Below are 19,431 nucleotides of genomic sequence, written 5' to 3' on the forward strand. Positions count from 1 at the left end.
GTGCAGGGCAATGGTCCTTTTATTTCTTTTTGCTGCTTTTAAAGTCGAAAAAAGCAGCAAACCTGGAGGTAGAAATGCTGCCTCTAAGACCCAGTTCTTTACTTACTGGCTGTGCGGCCTGAACCGCGTCATTTAAAATCTGCCATCTCAGTGTTTGTCCCCTGCAAAATGACAGTGTTGAGATGATGCCTACGTTCTAGCTCTAAAAAGAGGATGGTTTTTGGTGTTTTTTGTTTTTTTTGTTTTGTTTTGTTTGTTTGTTGTTTTTTTGTCCTTAAAAACAGTGTTTGCGTCTATCTTACTATCTTTCCATGGTCCCACCGGAAGCATAAGATGCGTAGTTATTGGCTTTGGAAATCTGGAGCTGTCTTGAACTTGGGTCTCTGTTGAGTACAGAGCAAGTCACTTTCATAAGCCAAATACATGTTAAAAGGGAAAAGCTGTCCTAAGTAAAGCATTCTCTTAAAACATGCGAGTGTTATAATTTCTTTTTTTTTTTTCACTGTGCTTGGTAAAATGTGTGCATTGCATAGTTTTTAGAAATGCTATGTCACTGAAGTGAACTTTTGTGTCAAGCAAAGAAACACGGTTAAAACCCTTTCTTTTCTGATCACCAGACGTTGGGGCAGGAAGGGATGGAGATGAGGCTCTTTCTGGACTCAAGGCCCAGTCTGTGCTCAGCAGAACTTAGAGTGAAGGTCTTGGTGGAGAAACACAGACTGGGAGATCAGAGACTGAGCTTGGCTATTACCTCAGGGACACTGAGCACTTCTCTGGGCCTAAATTACTTATCTGCAGGAGAGTTTGAAGTGGACACTATTTAAGAGCCCTTGAAGCTTCAGAATTACCAGGTCTTGTGGTTGCGTTCTACTTTGCTGGCAAAATACATTTTAGCATTTACCAGCTTTCCACTTTGATTGTTGGCACAGGTGCCTCCTGTTTTGAACAGTCGTAGAAATGGAAAGGTCACTGTCCTTTCATCCTTCTGTTCTTCCCTCTCCATCAGAGACTCCAGTTCTTGCTATTGTTGTTGCTTTTAACTCTCCATTCTGTGTTGTTTGCTGTTGTTGTTGTTGTGACTTTCAGATGCCACAGGGCAGGGAGGGACACACTGATTGCAAAATAGGCAAGCAAGGAACTATTTCCTTTTCATTTGTTTTTCTCCCCTTTCTCGAAAAGCCCATACGTCAACTAGACTGTTTGATACAGTGTCAGCCAATACAGAGAGTGCATTTATTTTTTCATGCACACTCATTTTGCAATCACACGGTCATGAATCTTAGTAGCCATGTTGGAGACCTGCTCTCTTGTAGAATTTACTGCTTTCTGGCTGATCATCAATGGAGATCTTGAGTTGACATTCACCATATTGTGTTATTCAACCTTTCATTCTAGCTCTCTTTCCCTGGTATATTGCCAGAAATAGGTGTCACTCTCTAGCACTTTGAAATGTTTTCGATTGGAATTCTTTGTTAACTGTCAGATTACGTGTCAATGCCAAATGAGCCTCTTGGAAATCTGGGGCGGAGGAATTAGGCTCTGTGCTATGTTGGTACTGCAAATAGTGTTCATAACGCATATACTCTCTATAATGTTGCTTTTTTTGACATTCAAGATGGAGGCTAAAAAGTGTGAACAGTAATTTTATAAATACGATTTAAATGCTACAAATAGAAGAGTCTGCTTTTCTGTGAGAAGTTTTACCCTTCTCTTGGTCTCTCTTCCTTGATCTACACTTTCTCTGGCTTATTTTTTGTTTGTTTGTTTTTGTTTTTTTAAGCCCAGAACAGCTCATTGCTCATTTATTAAATAATTTTTTTTAACTCCCTTTCCTTTTCTTCAATCTAGAGAAAGGATTCATGTCCAGGGTATACCTTTTGGAAACTAAACACCATCTACTTGCACTAGTGTTTTCCAAAGGGCCAACATCAATCAAGGGCAAACCCCCACACGCATCAGAATGTTTCTGTATATGTCAGAGTAACTGTTTAGCCCCAGATAATGTGTATGTTAAAAGGTTGTCATCTCTTGAATATTTTTTCTTTTGTCTTTCACATCCACCCACTGTCATTGCCTTAAATCCCCTACTCTGAAAGGACACAGCAAGAAAGGAAAGAGCAAATCACTGAAGAAGAGTGGTGACAGGTCCCAGACGCCCTGAAACAAGAATAGTGGTCTAAAGGCAGAGGTTTGGGGGAACACCAAAAGAGTCTAGCGCTCAAGAACTCAATGCCCTGATTCCTAAGGACCTAGGTGTTTGATGAGTGATACTTAGTACTTTGCTTGCTTGTTTGTTCCAGAACAGATGGTCAGCTGAGCTGGCTATTGGGTGAATCACAAGAACGATGCAACTTGTTCTAGCACGAAGTAAAGCTCCTCTCTAGGTGAAGCGGTTGAGCCCAGTTGACTTTGTTAAGAATCTTGAAGTGAAGGATAACTATTGCACTAGGACAGTGGTCGGCAAACTCATTAGTCAGCAGAGCCAAGTATCAACAGTACAACGATGGAAATTTCTTTGGAGAGCCAAATTTTTTAAACTTAAACTTCTTCTAACGCCACTTCTTCAAAATAGACTCGCCCAGGCCGTGGTATTTTGTGGAAGAGCCACACTCAAGGGGCCAAAGAGCCGCATGTGGCTCGCAAGCTGCGGTTTGCGGACCACGGCACTAGGAGGTAGGATTGTGGGACCTCCCACCTTCTCAGTGGGCTGACCCAGAGAGGGGTGGACAGCAGTACATCAGAATCTATGGACATTAGTTCTGCTTAATATCTGAAGAGGCAAAGGCTTAAAATGGGAATCTTTAGTGTTTGACCCTTAGGCACTTCATTCCCTGAATGTGATTAATTGCATTTTTACCAAAACAAACAGAAAAAACACCATACTTTCCTCCCACGTTTATTATATTTCTTCACCTTTGGCTGCGAATAAACAGAGTGGCATCCTCATATGGATGCTTGCTTGACAGTCCTCTGAAGAAGACCAGGTTGGACATCCATGAGTGGCTGGTTGGCATCTTGTTGTTTCTAAACATGGTAACTTTATATAGGAAACCTTATATAGAAAGAACATTGGAAGTCATCTGACTTGAAGTCAAAGATCAGAAACCTAACTAAGAATTGTATTGCTCTCAAGAAAAACAATGAAGTTTAATTTACTGAACAACCTCGTATTTTAATCAATACTCAGGCTCAAAGTAAGACCTATGTTGACATTGGTCCAAATACATATCATTTCTCTCAAATATTATATTTTCTCATATAGTTATTCTCAAATATCTCGGAGACCATAAGGTTGTATAGATGAGATAGGTAAACCATGGAGATATAGTGTGAGGAGAGAAAATATGTTTGCTGTATTCCTTTCCTGACTTGACATAATTTACGAGCCTTTGAGTGTCAGATGTGTAATTTCCCCACTTAATTTTGGAAATGAAATATGCATATGCCTCCTGTAACATTAGTATTCTTACTATAACATTTTTTAAACAAAGTTTTCCCATGGAATGATGATACTTTTTAAATTTTTATTTTTTTCAATCTTACAACATTCTAGGTAGATAAAGCTGAACCATTTTACAGGAGCAAAAACTGAGATTTGTGTCTTGATCTTTCTTACCTACTCAGTTCACAGAAGACCAGGACTAAAACCACTGCTTCTGGCCCTCTGCCATGACTCTTCTCCTAAGATTAGAAAACAGCAAATCTTAAAAGAATAAGAACTCTGAACTGATAAGATCCCCAAACACTATTCTTTCACCAAGTACCCATTTATTTCCTTACAACATCCTAGTTTTCATTTAATTACTTTAAAAAAATGGAACAGACAACTCGATTCAACAATGTTTATACTATGGTGAATGTTAAAACCAGGACACCAACAAAACATCGGGTCCACAGAACCCCCAGGATTAAAAATTGTCCTGGCATACTTGGAAGTGAGACAAAACCCATGTTCCTAATTAAACCTTGTAAAGCAGAAAGTACTTCTCAGGTGTTCTATACGGGGCTGCCAACAAAAGAAACAGACTATGGAACATGCCCATCTTCTGTTTATAGTCTATTTGAGGAACCAATGTAATTTTGGTCGGGACACTGTGTGTAAGTGTGTAAAATCATTATCTGCGTTTAGAAAAAGGTTCACTGTACATGTACATGCTACATATAGTATTGCCCTAAACATACAAGAGTAGTGGAGGGAGCGAGATTGCTGTGGGTTGGTTCTACATCTACAGCTGTGCTTGTGTAGGCAGCGGAATGAGCCTCAGATCCTCAGAGCTTCCTTCATGGCTTCCAAGTCATAGGAATTGGCAGTCATTTCAGCACTTGGGAAAAGTTTTAGGACGTACTTGTAGGTAAAAACCTGCTTGTACACAATGAATAGCTGGTCTTGTGTCTTACTAATCTTAAGATTTCTGTTAGTGGAGAGAGGCCATTAGCATATTACCATGGCTGTAGGAAGAAGATAATTAGGGCATAGAGTAGATTAAAAAAAAAAAAAAGTTGTAGTTTAATGGTCAAAGGTGTTTGGTTTCCACTCAGTTGTGTACTTAAATGCTAGACTGTAATTATTGATACAGATCTTCAAACAATAAATTGGAATCTACCAAGAGAAGTGGATATCTACCTAATATGTTTTATACCCCAACCAGACTCCTTCCAACTTCTCCGCCTTTCTAGATTCCACAACATTCCCAGGGGAACATAACCCCAAACTTCCTAATCTCTACTTCCCAATCTCCTGGCCTTCAACCCGGAAATATTAACACATAGCATTTCTTTATACACACAAAAACTATCGGTTAATTCTATGTCAGTTAAAATATACTAATCATTCTGCACCTTCTCAGCAAGTAAAAATACAATATTTGCATATAAGCTTACATGGAATACTTGTTCACACACCATTACAATATGCATACAAGCAAAAAAAGCCTTGAATGCCAAGAAACAATAGTCATATTCAGCAGTTTTCAATGAACATAATACTTTAAGAAAATCATTACTTGTTTATTTGGAACTGATGAATCAAACCATTATTTGATTATTATAGATTGGATCTATCCTAATTAAGGTTAACACGAATGTAAATGTCAGTTCAATATCCATTGATGGACTTTTAGACCTAGGCTACTCAGAAAAATGTAAAAAGTGCTCAGAGTAGCTTGTAACATTTCCCGAGTGCTTTGCTAGTGGCTGGCATTGGGCTTGGCACTTTGCTTGCATAGCCTGTACCTCATTTAATCCCCCTAAGCCTTTTGAATAAGTGTTATTACTTCCTTTTTTTTTTTTTTTTTTTTTTTTTACAACAAAACAACACTTCTGTCATAGGGATGTTCAGTAGCTTGCAAGAAGTCGCACAGTTAGTAAGCTGCAGAGCTGAAAAAGCACAGTAATGGGTGTTTTGAAAAGCCACATTCTGTTAGGCTTGCCAATCAGCAATTTATGTGTGAATTGTTTAAAACTTAGCTTAATTTTAAAACTATGTTACTTTTTAGTATGCTAGTTCACGTCCATTTTATGTAAAGTTGTTGGGTTGTGCTAATATGCATGGTGTTTTGTGGAGAGTAGAGCTTTGAGTCATCGGATATATTAATGCTACTTCCCTTTAATGTTCATATAATATTTTTAGTGATGTTCCTATAATATTGAAATGAAAGAATGGAGAGCTTAAAGAGAAGACAGTATCAGTATTAGCCCTCTTTTTAAAAAAAATATTTTTATTGATTTCATAGAGGAAGGGAGAGGGAGAAAGATAGAAATATCAATGATGAGAGAGACTTATTGATTGGCTGCCTCCTGCATGCCCCACAGCCTGGGCATGTGCCCTGACCAGAAATCGAACTGTGACCTCATGGTTCATAGGTTGATGCTCAACCACTGAGCCATGCTGGCTGGGCAGACTTCTTCTTTTTAAATGTTTCCTTTATGGACATTCTCAGTGTATAGGCACGCTTGTAGCAATATGTCTGTTTTGTGAAGCTAAGTAGATCCAGCTGGTGTGTAAGCCTCTTTGGTATTGTTGCTGATACTGGGCTCCATACAGTTCAGAAATGGCCAAACTCACAAATAGATAATATAACATTTCAGGTCATGTTTGCAAGTGATTTATTTCTCTTTTTCAAATTACACATTTTCTCCTTTATTCCTTGTCCCTCTTACTTTTTTATATCATTATAATTTAGATTTCTCCTTTGAAAGGAAGAAAAAGGTTGAGATTAGACACTATCACCTAGTTATTATCATTAGTAAATGCATGTTTCTATGCATATAGATCAACAAAGAGCAATAAAATGTGTTTGTTTGCTAATTGGATTTTATATATTGGAAGGTCTTAATGTAATAAGCCAAGAGCAGAAGCAGGGACCATAATTAATCCTGGTATTTTTTAAAGTAGCAGAGCAGCAGAAAGACTAAGAATTGCTTTGGCAAAATAAAACATTTTTAGCTGATTATAAAATAATATAGGCCATGAACAAAAATTTAGAAACTATTCAGAAAGTAAGAATATTTTCATTGTTCATAATCCAGTGATTAAATACAAACCACTTTTAAATTGTTGAATTTGTTTCCTATCTTTCTAAACTAATAGCTTTTGTTAATTTGTTGTTCTGAAATACTACATGTTTACTATAATAATCAGAAGTATATCAAAGGCTAGCAGTAAAAGTTACCCATTATCTTACCATCCAGAGACAATCACTTCTACCAGTGTTGTTATTATTATATATTGTAGTTTCAACAAATGTGATCATGCTACATCTTTTACTAATTGCTTTTCTATGTTAGTAAAGTATGGAATATCATTTTATAAAGTTGCATATTACATATGGAGATATTTTAAGTTACTTAATCAATCCACCATGGGTTTCCACTGTGTTGCTGTCTTGATCAATGGAGCTGTGTATTAATTCATTACTATTTCCTATGATTTCAGTCGTAGAAATAGAATCACTGTGTCAAGGAGGATTGACACTTTCAAGGCTCTTAATGCCCATGGCCAGTGTGCCCGAGAAGTGGTACCAATTTAAGAGAAGATGTCTTACTGACCCTTGTGGCCTTTGACTATTCTGCTTAATTTTGTTGTTGCTCATGAATAGCCTTATATTAGAGGAGGGTCAGGGTGTATCCCATGCTAGTTTGCATGTCTCTGTTTATACACACAGTACACAATCAAAATAGAGAAGAATAAAATGAACTTTTCAAAGGTGTAGAGAATTGAGAAAATCCTTTTGAAAGATGCTAATAGAGGAAGCACTGGCTATATTGGATTTATAAGGTATAGACTCACTTAACAAGACTAAAATGGTACAAAATGACAAAATAATAGTGGAGATTGTGAAATACTTAAAGAAGAATGGCTGGGCTTTGTTTTTTAAAGAAAAAAAAATCAGTTGTAAATATTTTAATTGAAAAATTTAAAGCATTAATGGAAACTTAGATTCCTCTAATATGTTTGGCTTTAAATATTTTTGATAGATGTCTTGCACCACCAAAATATTTATCCTGTTGTGTGCAACAACCTTGTTTTATTAAGATATTTATGCATATTGATGACCATCTTTTAGTTATTCAGTATGAAATTCTAAGTTTTTGTACACCTTCATAGAATTGAATTCTTCATTTGTGTGTAGAGGGAGGGAGAAGACAGGGAAGGACTAAGCTATTTGGAAGGAAAGTAATAAATTTGGCCTCAAGAAACTGGCAGTGAGAGCAAACCATTGAAAATACTTGTAGAACAAAAGATTTTAAAAATCATTATAAGAACTGCTCATCTATTTTAAGCTCAAAGAGAAAAACTCTAACTGTAATTGGAATTAATTGACTAGAAGAATTGATTGATTGACTTACATAGTATTTCACTCAGCCACACTTCCTCTCAATTCATGAGCTGTCTAATAAGGAACAATGAGGAGTTAATTCTAATTTTTTTTTGTTATTCCTCATTCGAGGATATTTTTCCATTGATCTTTAGAGAGAGTGGAAGGGAGGGGGAGAGATAAAGAGAGAAACATCAATGGATATGAGAGAGACACATCGATTGGTTGACTCCTACACGTGACCAGATCAGGGCTCGGGATCAAGCCTGCAATTGAGGTACGTGCCCTTGACTGGAATCAGACCCAGGACCCTCAGTCCACAGGCCGGCACTCTAACCACTGAGAAACCGGCTAGGGCAAGTTAATTCTAATTTTTGAAAGGTTTGGCTGGGGATGCCAGTGCTATCCACCATGCATGAACAAAGTGGATGCCTGCTATGAATTGTGGGAAAACCTTGTTTTACATTAAAAGGGAAGAGATTTTTTCATCAAGAAGAAATATTAAATTCATATTTTCTGCATTTTGATGATACAAGGAAAGCTAGAAATAATAACTCATGGACTAAAATCCACTAGAAAAAAGAAATTGAAGCACCTGTGACGCATGCCCCTGAGATAAGTAGTAAACTCTAGTTATCAATCCTATCTAATAAAAGAGTAAAATGCAAATTAACCATCACTCCACTATACCCACAAGCCACACCCACAAGCCAATCAGGAGCAAATATGCAAATAAACCCAACCAAGATGGCTATGGCCACAGAGAGCAGGAGGGAGGCTTGGGTTTCCCCGGCAATGGAGGAAGCCAAGCTTTCCACCTGCCCTTGCCGGCCTAGGCCTCCACTCAAGGCTACAAAGTTTCAATGATAGAAGATACATAAACCCAAACAGAAATGGCGGCAGCCATGGGGCTGGAAAGAGCAGGAGGCTAGGGTTGCCCCCGGCGATGGAGGGAGCCAAGCTTTCCGCACACCCTGGCCAGCCCAGGCCTCCACTTAAGGCTACAAAGTTTCAATTATAGAAGATACATAAATCCTAACAGAAATGGCTGCCGCCACAGAGCAAGCAGAAGGCTTGGCTCTGCTCCAGACTACAAAGTTTCAATTGCAGAAGATAAATAAACCCCAGATACCAGGGCCTCCCCTTGGGTCACCAGGGGGCATGGCCGGCCTGCAAACCACCACAGGCCCCTCATCCAGGCCGCCCACACCTCAAGGGAACCCCCACCCTGATCCAGGACACCCTTCAGGGCAAACCAGCTGGCCCCCACCTGTGCACCAGGCCTCTATCCTATCTAATAAAAGAGTAATATGCAGATTGACCATCACTCCAACACACAAGATCGCTGCCCCCATGAGGTCAAAGATCCTGCCCCCATGTGGACACAAAATGGCCACCACAAGATGGCCAGCAAGGGAGGGCAGTTGTGGGTGATCAGGCCAGTAGAGGAGGTCAGTTGGGAGGGACCAGGCCTGCAAGGGAGGGTAGTTGGGGGCGATCAAGTCTGCAGGGGAGGGCAGTTAGGGGTGATCAAGCCAGCAGAGGAGGGAAGTTGGGGGTGACCAGGCCTGCAGGGAAAGGCAGTTGGGGGTACCAGGCCTGCAGGGGAGGGCAGTTAGGGGTGACCTGGCCTGCAGGGGAGGGCAGTTAGGGGTGACCTGGCCTGCAGGGGAGGGCAGTTAGGGGAAAACAGGCTGGCAGGGGAGCAGTTAGGCATCAATCAGGCTGGCAGGGGAGTGGTTAGGGGGTGATCAGGCTGGCAAGCAGAAGTGGTTAGGGGCAATCAGGAAGGCAGGCAGGATCCAGCAGTCGTGGATTGTGAGGATCCCAGATTGGAGAGGGTGCAGGCTGGGCTGAGGGACACCCCCCCCCCCCGCCCTGTGCACGAATTTCGTGCACCGGGCCTCTAGTACCTTCATAAAGACCATGACATTTTGCAGGCTTGAGGAGCTTTTCTTAGCATTACATCCTTATATTGATACATTCAAAATAATGTATTCCCATTTTTTTAAAAAAAGGTACATATAGTACTTTGGTTTCATTCATTTTATGGCTAAGAAATAATATTACTCTGATGTTAAATTAGTGATGAAAAGGATTTTTAAAAGGTATACTATAATGGTACATTATCAGTAATTTCTAGTTTAATCACATGCAATACTTTAGCTATGTATTATAGTTTTCATGAGTTTCATCTGCAAATTGCTCTTTAGCTTTTAGTCATGGATCATTCTCTATAAAACCAACCTGGAAAAATCTTATTAGGTTTATTTTATTTCCTTTACGCATACTTCAGATGGTTACTTCATAATCTCTGAAAATATTTTTGGAAAATCATGAAGTGGATTAATAATTTGGGATGTTAGGTTCTAATGTTGAAAAAATTTAAACAAGCTGTTTGAAAAGCAGTTATGGAAAATGCGCTTTGCATAATTTATATCAGAGTAAGAAATATTCTTGCTCTAACTATTACTTACCTTGTTGATTAGAACAAACTCCTCTGACTACCCTTTACTTATGTGATGGAGCATTTTACCTAAATATGCCCTGCTGTGAAAAACAAATAAACCAGCCTTACAAAGAAATGCAAATGAAATTTCAAAAATAGTGTTTGAATAGCTCTCTCCTAGTTATGACACTCTAAACTGAGGAATTCCAAAACTAGAAAAGCTAAGGTTCTTATTTCCACCTCTCTTCCAAAGATACCCTCAAATTTTTAAAAACTTTAATAACATGATTATTTTGGATCCCCTTAATGTGAAACATGGATTTGATTTTTAAAGATCTTCTCATAATGATCTTCTTATAATTTGAGATTTTGCTTGCTATAGAAATAGGTAAGGGGTGGGGGTGTTCAAAATGATGAGGAACAAAGTTAAAACGTGTCTCCCTTTCCTTGTTATTGAACTTATGCTCCTACTAACTTGACTCTCTTCTGTTTTTGTTTTATAATTTTACAATGCATGACTGCATATCTTATTCAGTGACCCGTTGATCTTTTCCTTTAATTGCATTGATTTATATACAGCTGTACTAAATTTTTATTCATTCATCCATCTATTCATTTAGCTGTTTAACCAAATGCCTCCCATATGCCAGGCATGGTTCTAGACACTAAGGATTAAGTATGTAAAAAAGAAGGTCTAGCCCTGGCCAGGTAGCTCAGTTGGTTAGAGCGTTGTCACATTTGCCCATCCAGATTGTTTGTGATGTTTCACTACATTTTAATTGTGGTGGAAAACGTTCACATTGATCTTTAAGATGATGCGATGCAGGGTTTTTGTTTTCATTGTGAGGTTGAAGGCCCCTGGCCCACCGCGTGCTGCATTAACAGAAGGGGCCGCATCATAGCTCTCAATAGACTGATGCCTGCGGCTTAGTGGACAAGTCTATAAACTTGGAGCCAAATGTCACTGAGGGGTGGTTTATTTATCTGTAAATGAGGCAAAATATATTTGCTTCTCATACATCCAAGTTGTAAGGGTTGAAAAAGAGAATAAAATTTTGCAAACATTATGCAAAGTCCTAGAAGCTATAACTGGTATTCTTCCAGTTTTCTGTTAGTATCTGTTAGTATCAGTATAATTTATGTGTATGCATTTAAGGAATGGATGAGTCCCACTAATATTTGAATTATACACTTCAATGAACTCATTGTTTTCGAAGTGCTATTGGCTTATTTTTGGATCTATAAAGGGACGGTGACATGCCCTTACTCACTGGTCACCCAGATTAAGCCACAGATACTTTGAAGTGACTTCCTAATGACTGAAGGCATAATGAACCCAGTAGGGATAGAAAACCCACTGAGCTTCGGAAGTAATTCATCAGATATGACAGGGACACTTTAATGAGAGTCATAAATAACAACTGTTCCTAAGCCTAGGACAAATATTTTAGCACTTCCTCTGGGGAGGAACTCAAGGCCAAGTCATTCGTGGAGCTCTTTGAAGTGCAGTGACGAGTGTGGGAAATGAACAAGGAAGTGGAGCCCTTTCCTGTAATAATACAAAATGATTAAGAGGACCGAAAAAAAAATCAATTGACTGATCAATAAGGTCTAACTGCTTGGAGCACTTTCCCCTTGCTAATCAGTCATTAAGCTGTTTAAACTAAATATTTCCAGTTTCTCCAATTACTGAACGGATTTACAAGACTTGGTCAAGGATGTCAGAGCCTCCTGGAGCCAGATTCTAGGACAGTTATCAGTGGAGAAAGAAGGCAATCATTTATAAATGATCCTCTCTCAGTTCAGATTAAGGAAGTTCCTTAACAGGAGGCTATGCGGGGAATTGTCTCTCCTCGTTTCCGAACGCTGGGAAATTAATGTGTTACTCCCAAGTTCTAAACATGTAAATTTGTTCTAGAATATGGGCGGGAACTTGATTTAATTAAAAAGTAGTGGCGATCCAGATCACTAGAGGGACATCTACACAGTATATATGTGCAGGCCTTCACAATAGCTTTTAAACTTCAGCCATGGTGAGCAGCGTGCAGCAAAACAGACTCCGCATTCAAACCAACCAAAGGTATTCTAACCGCACCTGTGAAGGGACAGATCATTAGCTACCTGTATATTGCCAGAGATTCTAGTGTCAAAACCGCGTGTTAACTTTTTCTTTTAAAGTTGAATGCCACTGTGGGGGAAAAAAAAAAGAACACTAAGAAATAACTTTAAACAGGAGGCAAAACTTTTTTATTGATATGTTTTACTTTGCTGGCAGACCAGAGCAAAGGTTTTGTGAACATTTAAAAGATGAAAAAGGTGAAGAATCCCAGAAGCGGTTTATCTTGAAGCGAGATAACTCTAGTATTGATAAAGAAGACAATCAGGTTGGTTCTCAAGTTTGAGAGTGGCTGACGTTGTTTTTGAAGGTGGGCTGACTGATATTCTTGTCGTCCCTCTGTGGCCCCTTTCTCCCTCTCCCTAGCCCCCCTCCCCTCCTGCCCCCCCCCGCCCCCGCCTCTGATACTACCACCCTCTCTCCAACCTCCTTGCCCGCCTTGCCTCCCCCTTTGGCATTCAGTGGGGAGCCAAAACCCCACGTCCTGGTTGCTTTAGCGATGGCTCTGTGTTGGGCTGCATGGGGGTGCTTGGCGCAGTTCCTGCTGCATGTTGTTGGGGGTTGGGATGCCACAGGCTCCAAGCTGTTGGGAAAAGCTCTGTCAGTCGCGTTTGCAGATGTCTGTGTAACTATGGCAGTCCTTCCACTCCCTACAGCTTTGTCCTTCAGTTGTGCACAAATTGAGCTGGATTATCAAAACGGACCGCTGATCACCCGGTGTAGCTGTAAAGAACAAACCTTGTTATGGTGAGGACAGGTGGATTTTGCAACTACCCTACAATCAGTCTTCACAGCAAAGAACCAAGTTCATGTTTTAGTCTCCCAACCCTCCTCCTGCCCATGTTTTATTGTCTGTGTAAATTGTCTGCTTGTTTTGCATGAACTGTAGCACAATTCTCTCTGTGTGTGCGCGCGTGTGTGTGTATTTCGCTTGTGATAAAACGTTGTGTTGTTGTAGGTAGCCTGACTCATGGTACCTCGCTAAGCGGGGGGACGTTTTACCAAATCTCTTCTCCAGATGGTGTGGGATCCAGAGCTATTAGGGAGAACGCTAAGCAAATGGCAAAAGAAAACAGTAGAAAGTCATGTAAATGCCATTACACTTTGTGTCTCTGACAATCAAAATAGATTTTTTTTTGAAAACGACTTTGCTTTAAAATCCTTAAGGGCAAGATAATAAGCATCTCACTCAAGTTATTATTTTAATTATTCTCGGTGAGTCACTGGAAGGCAGTATGTGCGCCTCTGATGCACTTAAAAAAAAAAAAGAAAGGAAGAAAGCTGTTCATCATTTGTATCTCATTTCCTCCCACCACCACCGACACCAGCACCCACCTCCGAGCTCCACCGTGGCTCGAGTTGACTCTGAGACATGTGCCTGCATCGTGTACTGAGTGGGTGTTTGTTGAATGGATGGATGGACATGGTTAGGGCAGAGCATTTCGTGAGGAATGGCAAGACAAAGACGGGAGGGTAGGTGAGATGCAGGATGTGGTTCAGATGAAGAAGGGCAATCTTTATGCTGGGTTCTTTGAATGTTACCTTAGATGTCTTGATATTGACACCGATCAACAAGCACATTTCAAATTTAATTCCTACTTCCTATGCCAGATGCAATTCCCAGAACCAGTCATTGAGTGAATAAAAAAATAGGATATAGAGGAATAGCGCCCACATCTTCCTTCCCACCCATTATTTCTTGACCCCCTTGCTGGGTTTCTCCAGTCTCCAAGTTTTCAAAGCCATTTCTCCCCTTAGCTACCTTGATCTAGCCATCACTTCCATTTTTACCAACACTCTGCCTCCTTCTGAGAAGTCAAAACCACACAGGTTAGCAAAGGAGACAGAGTCCATCACTGGTGCGCTGTCACATAGCTGAACTGGCTGAACACCTGAGGCACATCCAGGTACTTCCGTTTCAGAAACACCTGTGCTACTTGCATCCAGCAAGGAGGCCACCAGCGAACATGCCCTGGCATTGCTTGTCATGCACACACAGCACACATGCCCCGCCCACCCCACCCCCCACCTCCCAGCTTCCTCAGGGACCAGAAGGAGTGAGACTTTTCATGCTCCATTTAAGTGAACATTTATTATCCTCAGCTGACAGTTGCTAAACCGTAGACTTCTAACAACTCGACTTGGGTAACCCTCCTGATTTCTTTTTTCTGTTCAGCAAAACAGAATGCATCCATTTAGAGATGACAGACGAAGTAAATCAATTGAAGAGAGAGAAGAGGAGTATCAGAGAGTGAGGGACAGAATATTTGCACACGATGTGAGTAGTTGTTTTAATTGCCTCTTTAGTGTGGTCCTTCCATCAGCAGTAAGGCAGCCTCATTCCCCAGACAGCGAGCTGGCAGGGACGAAGGAAGCTGGCGCCAGGGAACACATCGAGCTGCAGCGAACTCCAGGTGTTTCTGGAAGAGGCCCGGGTTCAGGGAAGGGATGGAAGAGGAGCCAGGGGCTCCCGCGTGTTCCTAGGATGTGACCTGTGTGGGAACTGCGGTATAATTTTGGTCAGTTCAGTAGGCCTTGAGTACAGAGACAGGGTGCCAGGTTTGAGTAGATGCCTTGATGCCAGTATTGGCCAGGAGATAGGTGTCACATTGCTGTCTTTTTCCTGTTAACACTGTGCAATAGAATCAAAGGAAGAGTATGCTGATCACACACACGCACGGAACTTCCTTTTTTCTATCTTTCTTATTTCTGCATTCTTAGCAAGCATGGGCCTTTTATTATAGCAAAGTTAAATAATGATACTTCCCCCCCCCCCCCAGTTTCAGATCAAATTAGTTTTGTAAGCAGTTTTCAAGGGAATAATGACAAAACAACCTCTTTTGTTCAAATTTCCACAAATAAGATGTGGTGGGGATTTTTTTAAACTCTTTTACTCACTCTGGTCAAAATAAAATGCAATTAACTTAGGTAAAAACTAATAGGTACCAAAAAAAAAAAAAAAGGACTGGATATAAATGTAAGAAAATGAGAAGAACAAGCAGTTGCCATAGCCATTCCATCCCATGGAATCATCTGCAGCCTCCTATCATGTCGGGTCTGCTGTCTGCAGAAGTAGAGGTGTGAGCTCCTTTGTGTAGACTGGGCCAACACTTCCAGATCTACTGAGTCAGGTGGGCCATCTGCCCTCCTGTTGCCATTTGCTCCTGGAGGCTCTTGCAAGGCCAGCCTAGTGACCTAGGCTTCCGAGCTCAGCCTGGAGGAGGACTGCTGTCCTCCGTGGGTTCTAGCCCAAGCCAGTTCCAGGACCTCCAGCCGGTGCTGGGTCCTTTGATAGGAAGCTGCAGAGGAAGCAACACTAGCTATCCATTCCCTTCACCTTCATACGGGTTTCCGGCATCTCTTCCAGGTCCCCTCTGCCTTTCTTGGATATATTACAATCAAATTGGGATGATTGAATACTCTGGCTTGGAACTCTAGAATGAGGAGAGTGGGAGCGACGGAGATGGAGGTAGCCCTAGCTGGGTGAAGTTTGGGTACAACACTAGAAGACTCTGTACATGTGTGACCTGGACTTTTATTATGGTCAGTTATTGATGGTGCAGCCTGACACATAGGCCTTCAGTTGTGTTTGCTGGGTGCCTACCAGCATGAAATAATGAGAGGATCTGTGTTAGTGCTGCTAGGGTAAGGAGGCCTCCTGTGGCCTGGAGGGGGCATGCTCTTGTCTGGTGACCTTCATGGAGAGACACTTTTCTGAAAGCCAGTTCATTTTCTCTCTCTCTCTCTCTCTCTCTCTCTCTCTCTCTCTCTCTCTCTCTCTCTCTCTCTCTCTCATACACATTTTCCCTCTTTACTCTGCACTTCTATTCAAAAGTAAATACTAATTCGAAAGCAAATAGAAATCACCCAGACAATGTACAAGCAACATTATGCCTGTTTTCTCCCCAGAGTAGCGCCACATTGCCAGACACTCAAGAGCCGGGGGACAGAAAAGAGCATCGCTGATGCCTGCCTGTCCTTCGCATCTAGTAAGAGGTCATTACGCGGTCAAAGGGTCAGCATGACTTCCCTAGGACCCTATTAAGCAGAGTAATTGTAAAGGCCCTGAGTCCCTGCTTAAAGTTTGGAGGCAAGTGTTACTGTTTAACCATTTGCACACGATAAAGCATCTATAGGTGCAAGCAGAGGACCTTTTTTAAATTAAATTCAAAATATCATGGCAGTGAACTGGTTAAGGCCTCTATGGCCACGTGCTGCACTGACATTTAAAAAAAAGAAAAGCAGACTTACATGGGAGAGAGCGTCACTGCCAAGCTATTGCCATAGCCAACCCATTCCGTGCAATCATTCGACATCCTCCTTTAAAGGCCATGGCTGCTTCTCTCTGCGAGTAGCGGTCTGAGCTCCTCTGGTAGGCGCCCTGGTGGCCAGCATGCTGGCTTTCCTCGTTCAGCCTCGTTTCGGACACTGCTCTTCGCCTGATCTCTTAGGGCAGGGGTTTCACTTGGCACCCTGCGCTCAGAGTAGGTTCATAGACGGGCTTCGGAGATTAAATAAAGCCCCAGAAAGCATCTGCAAAATGCTATGTTCGTGAGCAGATGTGCATTTTTCTAAGGAAAAGGTCTCTAGTGTTTATTTGATTCTTATAACTTTCATCATCCTGTAAAGGCTAAGGGCCACTCTTGCTCCCTCATCTGATAGTTCTACGGAGACAATGCAGTCATACCACCGACGTTCCCTGGGTTAGCTATTTATTGCTGCACAAAAAAATATTCCCCAAATTTTTCAGCTTTCAACAAAACAATACTTCTTATCTCACGGACTCCATGGTGTCAGGAATCTGGAAGTGGTTTGGTTTGACTGAGTGATTCTGGCTCAAGGCTCAAGGTCTTTCATGAGGTTAAGGTCAGGCTGTCAGCTGGGCTGCAGTCATCTGAAGGCACAGTGAGTGGGTAGGTGCTTCCAGACTCACATGCTGCAAGGCTTCAGCTCCTTACAGGTTAAAGGCTGAAGATCTCAGTGTTTATGATGTGGGCCTCTCCATGCGCTGCTGAGTGTCTGTAAGACATGGCAACTAGCTTCCCCAGTGCAGGTGACCCCAGAGGAAAAAGATGGCCTGAAATGGAAGACACCGTCTTTTATAACCTAATCCCGGAAGTGGCATGCCTCCCCTTCTGCTGTATTCTGTTGAACCCATATTCTGGTCCTGGTCCCATGAGAGAAGTATACTACACAAGATAGTGAATACCAAGAGTCAGGATCATTGGGGGTAATCCTGCATTAACAGGATATTACCGTTCTTCCCCTGTTAACACAGACTCAAGGACATAACAGTGATAGGAACTTTCTTGAATATATAGGTGTCCCCCAAAAAATGTATACGTACTTTGAATAATTATTCATTCTAATGGGTTAAATCTGAAAAGAAAGAGATATCAATTGAGCTATCAGCTGTTACGTGTGTATACATTTTGGGGGGACACCCTACATATAGTAACACATCTTCCTATCACTTATACAAAGACAGGACACTTTAATAACCTTCATCTCTGCAACTCCAGGTTCCCAAGGGATCATTGCTGCTGCCCACACTGTTGAGGTCCGTGGATAATAATTAAACTCTATGAAATCAATTACAAAACAAATGCAAAGAATCCAGCATAAGGAAACTAAGTTATAGACATCTAATCTCTTTCTTCGCTGGTCTTTAATATAGTGCTCTCATAATTTAAAAACAGGTAATAAAGAGAGTTTTCCTTGCTAATTATTAAGTAGTGGAGTCATTCAGACAAGTTGATATATTTATATACTTAAGCAGCTTTTTTTTTTTACTTGAAGTTGCAATGGAGAATTCTAGAGAAACATTTCCTGGTATTTGCACTTCAGCAAAATTCAAATTGATGTTAAAATTGGATGCATTCTTGATAGTTTATAGATGAAATGTATTGTGATGTCTAAGGTGTGTGTGTATCTTGTGTGTGTGTGTGCTTTTTGTACACAGGTGCACCATCAGAATATCCAGGTTACTCGGGGATTTTCTAGAAAACAATTTTCAAATTCAGCTTGAGAACTTTGGCACCTTGAGACAAATGTGTTCATTATTTGAGAACTAAATTGTTGTAAGTCAGAACACAGAACAATTTAGTTCTCAAATAATAAATAAGTGTATTTTGGTAGTCAGACATGTTTGAAGTATAACTTGTATTTCCTTCAGCTTGCTTCATGATGAATCCTGTGCAATGCTGCTAGTTTGGGGAGGGTTCATTTGAGAAAGCAATATATTGGAAAAAGACATGTTTTGTCTGGAGAGTGATTTCTGAAGGGTATTGATGTGTAAACAGGGCCTCGGGGAGGAGCGCATCCTGGCTTGCTTTCATGTTCTGGGATTCCACCTCTGCAAGGACCGATAAGGGCACTCGGTGCCACCTGGGTTGGGGGTGGGATGTGGGAGAGAAATCTGCAACCCATTAGGCAAAATCGTTTTCTCCTTAAAAAAAAATGAGCCCTTTATAGCTGAGAGTGTGTGACAGCTTCGAACGCTGCATTAATCCCCGTGACAATTTTACCTTTCCCTGCTATTAAAATGTGCAAGTTATTAATACTACTTAATTTTGAAAGTTTATATGCATCAGCTACTGAATGACGGCCCAGAGCCATTTCTGTGTTATTTATGAAAATGTGGTGGAGGGATGATGAGATGATTTTTATGACCTTTCCACAAAAATCAGAAAAAGTACTCTTGGGATATGTTTTAAGGAAAGGTATTATTAACCTGTAGGTGCTTTATTATTATTTTTTTAATTCAAAGAGTTCAGACTGCTTAACTCTTCCCAAAATGCCATTAGATTCAGGCGTGTGAAGAGGTTAGAATGTCTTTGGATCAAGTCCTTCAAAGTAGTGGTAGAGTTTCAGTAATTTCGAAACCCAGCCAGAACATTGTAAATGTAACTGACCTCTTCCCAGCCAGAGCTGAGCTGTAGGAAAGAACTGAATTCATAATGTATCTCTGAGACAATCTCACTTTCTTCCCCTTACCATGACTTGACTCAAGCCAGTAGCAAAACCCAAACTAAAGGAAGTAAAGACAG

General features: G+C 40.9%; 1 protein-coding gene across 31 annotated transcripts in view; it reads left to right on the forward strand.

The window, feature by feature from the left end:
* The window catches only part of ARPP21 (cAMP regulated phosphoprotein 21), a 148,621-nt gene that overhangs the window by 53,858 nt on the left and 75,332 nt on the right, over window positions 1-19,431 (forward strand). For 14 of the 31 annotated variants that reach the window (XR_013960972.1, XR_013960973.1, XM_080675965.1 and 11 more), the window contains exons 10-11: window positions 12,542-12,650; window positions 14,559-14,660. The exons of 5 other annotated variants lie outside the window; for them this stretch is intronic. Coding sequence is in view for 22 of the 26 variants with exons in the window: in XM_080675965.1 (XP_080532091.1) it covers window positions 12,542-12,650; window positions 14,559-14,660 (211 nt within the window). In the remaining 4 variants the exon portion in view is untranslated. Of the gene's footprint in view, window positions 1-12,541; window positions 12,651-13,038; window positions 13,633-14,558; window positions 14,661-19,431 lie in introns of those variants that run through there. 12 more of the 31 variants (XM_080675948.1, XM_080675944.1, XM_080675949.1 and 9 more) reach the window with 4 other exon arrangements.

The sequence above is a fragment of the Plecotus auritus genome, assembly GCF_963455305.1.
Source record: "Plecotus auritus genome assembly, chromosome: 6".
Classification (NCBI taxonomy): domain Eukaryota; kingdom Metazoa; phylum Chordata; class Mammalia; order Chiroptera; family Vespertilionidae; genus Plecotus; species Plecotus auritus.